This window comes from Chaetura pelagica, unplaced genomic scaffold (genome assembly GCF_000747805.2).
Source record: "Chaetura pelagica isolate M959 unplaced genomic scaffold, ChaPel_1.0 scaffold106, whole genome shotgun sequence".
Taxonomy (NCBI): Eukaryota; Metazoa; Chordata; class Aves; order Apodiformes; family Apodidae; genus Chaetura; species Chaetura pelagica.
This window is the reverse complement of record NW_009954222.1, coordinates 1,536,803-1,549,087: the sequence shown is the minus strand read 5'-3', so window position 1 is coordinate 1,549,087 and position 12,285 is coordinate 1,536,803. Positions and strand designations below refer to the sequence as shown.

Below are 12,285 nucleotides of genomic sequence, written 5' to 3'. Positions count from 1 at the left end.
TATTCACCTAGGTTTCATTAATGGATGTTACTACTGGGATTGACTTTGGAGTAGACCAAATAGTTTTTTCCAGCACAAATTGTAAATGTTTTTCTTGGTTCAGTTCACTGCTGGAACTCCACTCAATAGCCAGTGTGGATAAGACTTAATGTTGGCACAGCCTGCCCTGTGTGGTCATAGAATCATAGAACCATTCAGATTGAAAAAGATCACTGAGTCCAGCCATCACCACTACTCTACAAAGTTCTTCCCTAAACCATATCCACTAACACCACATTCTTAAACACATCCAGGGATGGTGACTCAACCACCTCCCTGGGCAGCCTATTCCAGCGCCTCACCACTCTTTCTGTGATTTTTTTTTTTTTCTAATGTCCAGTCTAAACCTACCCTGTTGCAGCTTGAAGCCATTCCCTCTTGTTCTGTCACTAATTACCTGCAAGAAGAGACCAGCACCAACCTCTCTACAACCTCTCTACCTTTCAGGTAGTTGTAGAGACTGATGAGGTCTCCCCTCAGCCTCCTCTTTCTCAAACTAAACATTCCCAGCTCCTTCGAGTGTTCTTCGTAAGATTGATTCTCTAGGCCCTTCACCAGCTTCGTTGCCGTCCTCTGTACTCGCTCCAGCACCTCAATATCTCTCTTGAATTGAGGTGCTCAAAACTGGATGCAATACTCCAGGTGTGGTCTCACCAGTGCTGAGTACAGGAGGACAATCACCTCTCTACTTCTGCTGGTCACACTGTTTCTAATACAAGCCAGGATGCCATTGGCTTTCTTGGCCACCTGAGCACACTGCTGGCTCATATTCAGCCACTTGTCAATTAGAACCCCTAGGTCCTCCGGTCCAATAGGTTCTCCACCTCTATCTTGCACCTTCACCCACTTCATAGATCTTCACATTTTAAGAAATGCTCAAAAAAACTTTAATTTCATACAGAAGAACATCCAAGTAAGCTTCAATACAGCTCCCGCCTTATTTTCAACACTCTTAACTGGAAAAACAAATAAAGAAGCGAATATATCTCTTTGGACTGCAGAAGAGACTGTAATCCCAATGATTACTGAGCATTAGCTGGCTCCTGTCCATGCATGCTAGGGATAGCACTCTTTACAACAGATCTATCTTAGAGGGAAGTAACTGAGGGATAATAGACTCTCCCAGGATCTGAGCCAACAGCTAAGCAGTGTGGATGAGCATCTGTAGAGCTAGAATGATAAATTCTGGAAGGCTGATGGTAATGGAAAATGGCTTCTGTGGCAGCACCAAACTGCTCAGTTCACATAGATTAAACCAAATTATGGCCAATATAGCTTAATGATTTGCTTATGACAATTACCTGGCAATCAGATAAACTATGTGTTTAAGATCAGAATCAGTCATGCCAGTAGATAAACTGCAATACTAGACACTTACAAAAGATTAAGTTCTTCAAATTTTTGAATGCCCTTCTTGAGCAAATGCCCACATTTTCTAGTCACAGCCACATGTGTGCACACACATATAGGCACACAGAGATACCCACAATCACTCTCTCAAAATCTGTGCAGATCACCATCACTGCCCTCCCATTTCGGTAGCTCTTCTGTGTGCACAAGAGATGCAGTCGAGATGCAGTTGCCCCAGGATTTACTGTTGTCCATGTCTAGAACGTTTCTTTTAATTGTTAACATCTTAATTGCACAAATTCCAGTGGGAAGAAAATTGCTTTTAAAGAAAAGGCACGTTTTTTGTTGATGAGCAAAGATAGAGTAGCATACAGTATTATATAAATAATTAATAAAAGGGACTTCCATAAGTTCCAGACTAGATAAAAACCATAAAACATGAATGTTTTGTGTTGTAAAACATAATGGTATATTATAAAATAAACATCCAGCATTAAAGGCGTTACCTAAAATGACTGTCTAAAAGCTGTGATTTCTGATACTCCTTAAAATATAAACATTAGTGGAAAAACACTTGGTTTATTTTTAGAGCCTTTATTTTTAGAGAATTATTTTCATATTGAATAACTGAATATTCCCAAAGGTTTTCTGCTATTTGTTAATGTCACTTTATGACAAACCCTATGAAATGCTAATATTTTTTCAGTCAACTGAGCTAGGAATTATTATATACAACTTATATATTTTGAGTGCTTAAGGAATTTCTTACAGTCTAACTAAAGAGAAGAGTAGTATACTGCTAGTTTGTTTTCTGTATATCATTTTCTTCACCAAGAGTTTCTCCTTGATATTTTTGTCAGTAACCTATTTAGGTCACATTAGTTCCACAAGAGTAACCATCTTTTCAGTTCAAAGTATAATGTTGCAGATCACTAGATCAAGGTCATAATTTTTCACCTATTCATAGCAGCATCTCTAAATCTTGAACCAAATAGTCAAAGTACACGTCAGCAGCAGCTTCAGTAATAGCAAAATCAGCACTTACAAGAGGAAAAAAACAAAGTTGAAATGTTGTGATGATAAATGTAGAACTCCTAGTCTTTTTCATGGGTTTAAGTACTGAATCATTCTAGCTAGGAGAAAAAAAAAAGTACTTTTTTTCTGGGGAAATGTCTACATTGAATGCAAAGGTGAGGTTTAGGGGTGGTGGAATGTTTAGGCATTTGTATGTGCTTCTGAAGCTATTTTCCTTTTGTTTATGCCAAAATCCCTGCATTTATATTTAATTGAAATTAGTATATTGCTGTCATAGTCTCAGACATTCTTTACAAAGTTTATCTAATTTCAAGTAACCTACATCAGGTTGTTAAAAAATACTACCATCTTCAGAAAACAGAAACAGAAAACAGTCTTGATATTGTTGCACTTGACTTAAAACATTGAGTTACACAATATTTATTTTTTTTTCCCATGCAACAGTCTTCACTCATTACCTATGCCAACACAATGAGAATGGCAGTCAGCTTGATAAAAAATTCTTAATTTACAAAACATTAACAAGGTAATGTAACATTCTTATCTTCAGAAAAAGAGTAAGTGTAATAGAGAGATAATATAAAAACCATTTCAAAAGGTTTCACCAAATAAATCCCACAAATTCAAAAGCTTACAAGTTATAAAGAAAACATTAAAAAAGAAAGAAAGAAATTTGAATTGTGCAATGGTGTACTGATTTGTGGAAGAAGGTAAAATCGTGAGATCTGTTACTTGATAGTTTAATCAAAAACCTTGTATGGGAGAATCTCATATACCCGTGCTTTGTGAACATAGGGGTTATCAGCAGCTGAACATTCATACAAAACTATCTAGATAATCTACAGTGCTTTAATTTCTAAAGTTTTCTTTCTCTGTAGACCTCTCATTTCTTTCATTGTTTCATAAATCTTGATTAATTAGTGTTTATAATACCCATGGAAGTATGCACAATACACAGAACTAATCTCATCCAATACCCAATTGGATTATAAATAGAATTTAAGTATTAAAAAATAAATATATATTTTTTAAATCCTTAACTTCTTATTTGAAATAGTTTATGTTGCCACACCCATGGTATAGGTTTTTAATTTACCACACACTGTTGTTTATCATACATATCTGTATTACATTACTTGTTTCACCTCTCCATGTCTTTTTCCTATATTCTTTATTCAGTACTACTCACAGAAGTAATTCAGGCTTTTTGTCCAGCTGGAAAATATCGTGTATGTATTATAAGGATGAGAAATTGCCTGAGTGCATAGTATGTTTGTAGTACATTCCTCAATATAACATATATTTGTTTATCATTGCAGTTTCATATCCATTATCATTAGATAGATTAGGTAGCCGTGTGTGACATATGGTTATATAGTTTTGGGGCCAGTAATTTGGGGGCTGTTGGTCAGTAATTTAGGAAAAATCTCTATGTGCATGCTGTGATAATGTTATTGGGGGATAATTTTAAATAACATTTAAACCAGTGTTAAATTCAAGGACATATTTACTATAAGCAGGAGTAGAGCCATTACTATGAAGGGTGACCATAAGTTGAAAGTGGAAGAGTTGTGAAATACTAACAATTACGTTTTACAATATGTTAAGACTGCAGCTTTGTAAGTTGCCTACTTACTTCAAAATTTAGGAGTTTTTTTAGTCACCACTCAGAGGGAAGGGTTAATTTTTCAATAAAAACAGCTTTTTGGATCAAAAAGTTTATCTTCAAGTTTTCTATAAAGCACTTTTCAAATGCTCTTTGAGGTGCTGGGAGTGAGAAGTCTTTTGTCTTCTAGGTACCGTGATGATTGAATCTGGAGAGAATACTACAATCCATAAATATAAAATATAATCTGGCATATTTCAGTTCTCTAAATCGAATAATATCCCTCCTTAATTATCTAGTTCAAAGATGCTTCTTTATTTTTAATTTTTCAAGTGAAGTGCTTAAATCTAGTAACACAGGGAGCTACTACAGGGTACAATAACAGACAGTTACAGAGTTTGACAAAGAAACTTTTTTTGTCACTATTTGTTTCAAACAATAAAAATCTGCAAGAAGTCCTAATAATAAAATTATAATGAGTTTTGAATACTGAAAGGAAATGTCAAGTTTAGAGAACCTACAGCAGTGGTACTGCATAAAATTTTACCTAATAATTTGTACTTTTGAGCATTTAATCTTAGTCTTCACATTAAATAAAGTGAAGCAGAATTCTATAAAAACATTTGTACTACAGTTACTGAAATATGTTATCTATGTGAAACAAGTTATGTCTGAAAGATGAAGGCTGAAAACAGTTATTGCTTCCTAAAACTTGGGCTTTCAAGTATCTATTATTAAAGCTATTTTAAAAGTCAGTGGGGTTTTTGGTTTTTGTTTGTTTGTTTGTTTGCTTGGTTTTTTTGTTTGTTTGCTTTTTAAAATAAAAATTCTCATGGAAAACATGCAATAGAAAACTTTCTTGGGGTCCGTTCCCTTGTCTTGAAATGCCATAGGCTGCATTACTAGAACCTGTATGGCTTTTCCCCTTTCAGTCTAGTGTAGGAAGATGCTAACAACTGACACTGTAACTAGAACATGGTTCACCTAAATTTTAGTGTTTCCACTATATATGGCTACACCTAAACTATAAACTTAGTGTCCACTGTAGTCAATACAGATGCAGATAGTGCAGTTGGTGCACTCTAGACTGACATTTGCTAGACAGGAGAGCTGTACAGAATCCATTGGCAGCACTTACCTGGACTGCCCTGGGAGCTTGTATAAATATCTCTGATTGCCAATACCTACATTTTCATGTTTGCAGATGTGCCCGTCTCCAATCCTGATAGGATAAATTGAATCCATCTTAGTTATCACTCACAGCCAGGAAATTAAATGAAGAAACAAACTGTGGCTGTTCAGATAGTAGTGGCTCTAGTAGAATGTCACCACTCTGTTCTTATTGTTTAATTTAATATTCTAACTATCTCTTGTGTGTCTTCACTCCTGCTGATCAAAAATACTTATTGGTTTCCACCATCATCTTCTTTCCACCATCTTACCTTTGTTTTGCTATCTGTTTATTAGTCTATTCAGTTTTTTATTAATTTATTTACGTGTTTTATAAATCTAGTGAGTAAACACATATCCGTAGAATGGGCCAATGTGTGCCTTCTTCTGCCTATGTCTAGTTTTCATTCGGTAATATATACAGTTGAATTTTACATTGTTTTTTGCAGTGTCTGGAACAATAAGTGATATTTGTGAATAGGTATTTGCTTTCTACTGGAGTAAAGATGATTAATCATGTAGATTTTTTGGGTCCTGAAATCTACAGCTGTTTGAAATCCTGAGATTATTTCTTTTTATTTACTTAAGTAAGAAATAATAATTTTATGGCTATTGACCATTTCAAGTGCACCACCACATTGTTATTAACACAATAAAAAAACATCAGTAGTACAGTAAATTCAACAAACAGCTTTTTGTTGATAGTTGTGGTTTTTCTGCAGCTCAACAAAGTTCAGAATTTCTCTTTCCTTTTACATGTAGTGTTGAATTTATATATTTATGTTTCTTCTCCTTTCTGCTAATTTTTTTCCTATACTTCTGACACTTTCCTGTGGCATCTGAGAAAATCATAACTTCCTGAACCTCTGCAACAGAGGCTTAATCTAACACCGTAAGGCCTGAAACAGAACTATCACTGTTCTGTGTGCATAAATTATTTAGCTATACTGTGAAAATACTCCTATGAGATCATATATATGTATGTTACTGTAAAAAGCCTACAAAGAAGCAGAAACTTAAGTTGGTTAGAAAATTGTAGACCATTTATGACCTGCAAGCAAGTTAGACCATTTATGGTCTCTGTTTCACTAATGTTTCCAGTTTCCTGCTTCCTTTCTGATACCACGCGAGTTTAATAAGGGACTTACTTGTTTCCAGCCATGTGAATATTTTTACCAGTTTGTAGATGAAAATATGGTAGTTGATATGACAACCTAGAGAAGGACATGATTTTTGCTAAAAAAAAAAAGAAAAAAAAAGAAAGCAAGATATATAAAGATGAACAAGGGACTTAGATTACATCAACTTTCTACTGACATGTAGAGAGATGGAACATCAATAAAAAAATGGAGTGCATACAAAGGTTAAATTTAATGTGACACATAATTTACTCTTAATTAGTTTCTGTATAGATATCCATCATAATCACTTTGACCTGCATAATCCTGTAATACTTAAAATACCACTGACCGCCTAAAGTCAGTATGTGTCCCTTATTGAGAATATATATAAGAATATCCCTTAAAGCAAAATGTTGCAATATCTGCCATATTTCGTATTTGCCTCAAGTTCTTACCTTGCTTTTACTCACATAAATACAATCGCTATCTTCTATTACTGTCCCACTACTTGTAAAGTGAAAAACTAGTCTTTTATCCATTAGTTTATTATTATCCAGACTCTTTAAGGAAAACTAGTTGTACTTTCATCCATAATGACCGAGACTATGACTTGGCATTTTATTATATGTGTAAGGATGTCTTTATGACTAGTATACTTTCTTAAAGCTTTGTGAACTGAGCTTTTGTTGCAGTGTTCTGCTGCAGTTTGATAGTCAATTGGATTGATGAGTCACTCCTTTTCTGTCTGTTAATCTTACTTAGATACCTTTTGTTCACTCCAGTGTGTCAGCGACTAGACACCAACACCTCCTGTCAATTTTGGAAGAAAAAAATCAGTCAGGAATTGCTATTATGACATTCCCTTTTAGGAACTCCTATATGCCATGGTATTATATTATTCTCTCTAAAATAAAATATAAAAGGTAGACAAGTACTCTTCTGCTTTCCCTGGTTTATTTACAGATGAAAAATTGCCAAGCATGTTTAAAAATATATGTATCTCTGTGTAAAATGTATGCAATATATATAAACATATGGATATATATACAATATTAACTTGAACTTATTATCATATTAAAGTGGTTCCACTTCATGTGGTTCTGTTGAGAGCGAAAGCTGACAAGAAATTTTTAAGGTTTTATTCATGACTATGTATATTTTACATGGATAGTTGTTTATGTAAGTAATAAATAATGAATAAATAATAAGAAATCAAAATAAAATTATGGCATAGTGGAAGATGAAGAAGATTTCAATGATGTTTTGGTTCCACAGTATTTCATATCACAGTCTTAAATAAAACTATTATATATGAGGTTTTCTCTTACTGAAAGCTAGCTGTGCCTAGGAAAAGAAATGGATGACCACAATATCCATCCCAGATGGAGCAATCACAGAGTCATAGAATGATTTTGGTTGGAAAGGATCTCAGGAGTTCTCTAGTCCAACCTCTTTCTCAAAGCAGGGTCAGCTATGATATCACACCATATCCACTTGGGTCTTGAAAACCTTAGAGGATGAGGACTGCCCAGCCCCTACAGATGAACTGTTTGATCTACTTGACCATCTTCATTATAAGGACATGGCACCATTTAAAAAAGATGTATTTGTTCATTTGCTTGTTTAGACAGGCCGATATCCATCTGTATACTAAGATTGTTCCATGACAGGTTAGATGTCTTAACAAAATAGGAGATTTTACCTCATCTTGTGTTTGGGGTTGTCAGCCGAAGTATTGGCTGTTTCCCTATTTACTTCAGGAACAGGGAAGAGACCACAGATGTTTTCTGCACAGCTATTTCGTGTTTAGACATTGTTGTGTACAGCTGCAGCTGGTGCATTGGTAAATTTTACTCACTTTACAAGTTGCAGACTGATCATCCATGCTGAGAGTCATTGAAGTCAAGGAATGAGATTTTTAACTTGGTTTAGTGTTTTTTGAAGAATGTCTAGAGAATGCAAGACCTGCATGAAGTGACGCAGCTGGCCTGAATGCGGTGATAACGTACTGAAAAGGCCTATGGTGACTAATTTTTTCTGATAATAAGTTCTAGGCCTAGAGCTCTTCCTTTAAGAAGACTGTCATCAAATAGAGTTAAAAAGGTGTCACTTCCACATTCTTTTTCATGCAGTCTTAGCAACCATGGAGAATCTATGGGCATTCCCATGCTAGGAACCAAACTGAGTGAGGTGCATGATGTAGAATTCAGCCACAAAAGACTAAAACTATGCTTTTCTGTCCACTGCAAAGTTATCTGTGATTCAGCTGATTGAATCATCTCTTCTCCATCCATGACATGATTTCATCCAATGACAGCGGTAACTTGAAAGGTCTTTTGTTCTTGTCTGCATTGCAGTCTGGAATATATTGTATTCATGTTCCCAGTTCTATGACCGTTTTATATGACCAGTACCTGTTCCACTTTGTAATGTTATTATTATTGGTTTTGTTATTATTATTACTATTAGTATTATTACTAGACTAGCAAGGGATCTTACTTGGATAAAGAGAATTCAGCCACTCTGGGAACCACCTGATTAGATGTTCAATATGTAGTTTAATAAAACATTGTAGAAACCTCAGACTAAACTAGTGTTAGAATATTCATAGCTGAGCATAATTTGAAGACTGCATTTGTTATGTTAGTAAGATCTTCTGAAATCAGAATGACAAAGCTTCTAAGTGCACTCTTTACCATGGAAGTAGGCAGTTACGGAACTCATATGCTACATTTCTACATTTTAATTTAGATAGATTCACATATCCAAGATTTCAAGCATTTTAAAATAAATCTATTAATGTCCATCATTATAATATGCCCTGAAACACCACCAAACAACTGTATCAAACAGTCTGTATTTTTGTTCTTGCTCATGTAAAGATTAGTGCATTTGCACAGTTCTTTTTTAAATTAGGGACAAAAAAAATAAATAAATACGTCTCCCTAATGAGACATGAATGAAAAAATTGCTTCATTTATCTTGTGGCTTCATAAAACTAGCAGGGGATTTAATACATCCAGTTGAATTGTACATTATTACTACTCTGTTACCCTTAGATAAAAATTGAATTTAAATTATATGTCTTAGTTCAATTAACAAAAGTATTGCTTTCAAGATACTTGTTTCCACTTGGTTCATTACTCATCTGTTCCAAAGAATGAATTACTCCTAAAAGAATAATTTCCCATGGAATACTAACCTTTTATTATAATTAAAAAAGTTGGTACAATTTTATAATTATGTTGATTCTTTCTGTAGGGATATTTAAACTTTATAAATAAATCACTGCTATGTGTATGTAAAAATAAAATTATTACATTTCAAATGATTTATCAAGTGTTTATCTTAAGAATTAGTTTAAACTTATCTATCAATTAAATATTTATATTTTTGCTTTAAATTAGCTTTTCCACACTCATATTACAATGAATGGGATGCATTACTCTTTCACCTTCTGAAATCTAAGTTATGTTCCTTTATTGCTCTACATGGTGGCAGGCTGACCCTGGTTGGATACCATGTGCACAGTAAAGCCTCTCTATCATTCCCCCTCTCAGTTTGACAGAGGAAAGAAAAAATTGCAAAAAGGCTTGTGGATCAACATAAAGACAGGGAGAGGTCACTCACCAGTTACTGTTATGGGCAAAACAGATTCTGGGAAAATTAGTTTAATTTATTACCAATCAAATGAGAGTATGATCATGAGGAAAAAAAAAAAAAAAAAAAAGACAAAAAAAAAGACCCTAAAAAACCCATAAAACACCTTCCTCCACCTCTCCCTTCTTCCCAGACTCAAATTCACTCCTGATTTATCTACCTCCTCCCACCCAGCAGCGCAGGGAGATGGGGAATGGGGTTACGGTGCATCACATATTGTTTCCACTGCTCCTTCCTCCTCAAAGAGAGGACTCCTTATACTCTTCTCTTGCTCCAGTGTAGGGTCCCTTTCATGGGGGACAGTCCTTCATGAACTTCTTCAATGCAGGTCCTTCCCATGGGCTGCAGTTCTTCACAAACTGCGCCAGTGTGGGCCCTTTCCATGGGGTGCAGTCCTTCACAACAGACTGTTCCAGCATGGGCCCACAATTTAGTCCCAAGTCTTGCCAGCAAATCTGTTCTAGGGTGGGATCCCCTCTCTCCATGGGTCTACAGATCCTGCCAAGAACTTGTTCCCTTGTGGGCTCTCTATAATGTCACAGCCTCCTTCCAATGTATCCAGCTGCTCTGACATGGGGTCATGAGCTTCAGGGAAGTAACGTGCCTCAAGATGGTCTTTGCCATAGACTGGAGGGGAATCTGTGCTCTGGCAACTGGAGCACTTCTTCTGTCTCATTCTTCACTTACCCTGGTGTCTGCAGAGTTGTTTCTCTCCATCTGCATCTGCTGTTGCACAGCAACTTTTTCTCTGTGATTTAAGAAGTCCACATTGAGGATGTGGGTCCCTCTTCGAGCCAGCTGGAGTTGGCTCTATCAGAGAAAAAACGAGAAAGAAATATGAACTAAAATTGAGGTACAATTTGAATCCTTCATTAAAACTTCATGTAATTTTGCAGGCTTTTTTTTACATTTTATGGAAGGTGGAATCAAGTATAACAAGATTAGTTATCTTGGTTATGCCACTGAACAGTAAAAATGATCAGAGAATATACTGTTATTCAGACTTGCAATACTTTGATTCTGTACAGGCCGTTTTGGGGGGGTGTTCACTTTTCTTGGGAAAGTAAAAACATTTTATATAGATAAACACACACACATATATTCTTTATCTGAAGAAATAAAAAATATTTGTCAAAATGCTGGAAGTAAACAGAAAATAATATTGAAGATATTACACTTTAAGTAAAAAAAAAAAGGTAGCCAATGCCAATTTTGTATGCATTTTGTACATGTTATCCTCATTATGTCTCGTCAGGTGCTACAACTATTGAAAAGTATGATCTCAGAACAGATATATGGATCCAGGCTGGAGTGATGAATGGCAGGAGGCTTCAGTTTGGTGTTGCTGTCATTGATGACAAGCTGTTTGTCATTGGAGGTCGGGATGGTTTAAAGACATTAAACACTGTTGAATGTTACAATCCAAAGACCAAGGCTTGGACTGTGCTACCACCAATGTCAACGCATAGGCATGGCTTAGGTAAGGAAAACAGAACGTCTTAAACAGGCTCTACAATTTTTTCAGCTATTTAATTTGTGATGTAAAGCTCGGTATTTTATGCTATTGTAGCATTATGAACACTAGCAATAATGGTTCTTAGATTGCTAAGAATATTTATGGAATTTTATTATTTACTAAAATAATACTGGGAAAAAGAAAAAAGAAAGCAAAACAAAAAAACCCAAATAAAAGTCAGAGGAACAGGTAAAGAAAGCTGTAATTTACTCAGTTACTTCAGTAATGTGATGATTCAAAAGTAACCTTTTTAAATATTAGCTGTAGAGCAATGAGATTTTCTCACTTAAAGGAAGGAATCTGCCAAAATCACCTGATGTAATAAGATTATTGCAACATTATAAAAATAGAAATGGAAAATACATGCTAGGTTATCATGTCCATTTGCCTGAATTACAATCAACAGCAAATCCTTTAATGTAGTATTGTATCAAAATGAAGGTGACCTTTCTATTAATTATGTAGGGAATGTCTAAGCTCCTATTTTAGGCTAGGTTTACACTCTGTTAAGCCTAGACTTGAGCTTAGGTCTTTGGTTTTGTAAATATACTGATGTCACTATCCACAGTCAAGTATGTACTTGCAAGATGATCAGTGTAGGAAGAGAGATAACAGAGCATGGTGTTACCTAACAAACTCTTGTGCAGCTTAGAGTCGAGATAGGTTACATATATTTCCTCCTACCCTCTTGGAAAAGAGTATTCTTCCAGTTGAAATTTTCATTCTAAAAATGCTGTATAATGTCTAGTGTTGGTGGGAAAGCCTTAGGTTTATTTATACAGCATCTA

At 35.1% G+C, this 12,285-nt stretch overlaps 1 protein-coding gene across 1 annotated transcript in view; it reads left to right on the top strand.

Moving 5' to 3' along the window:
* KLHL1 (kelch-like family member 1) overlaps window positions 1-12,285 on the top strand; it is a 146,012-nt gene that overhangs the window by 95,135 nt on the left and 38,592 nt on the right. Inside the window, exon 6 of the mRNA XM_010003488.1 lies at window positions 11,237-11,461. Within this exon, the coding sequence (XP_010001790.1) occupies window positions 11,237-11,461 (225 nt within the window). The remainder of the gene's footprint in view (window positions 1-11,236; window positions 11,462-12,285) is intronic.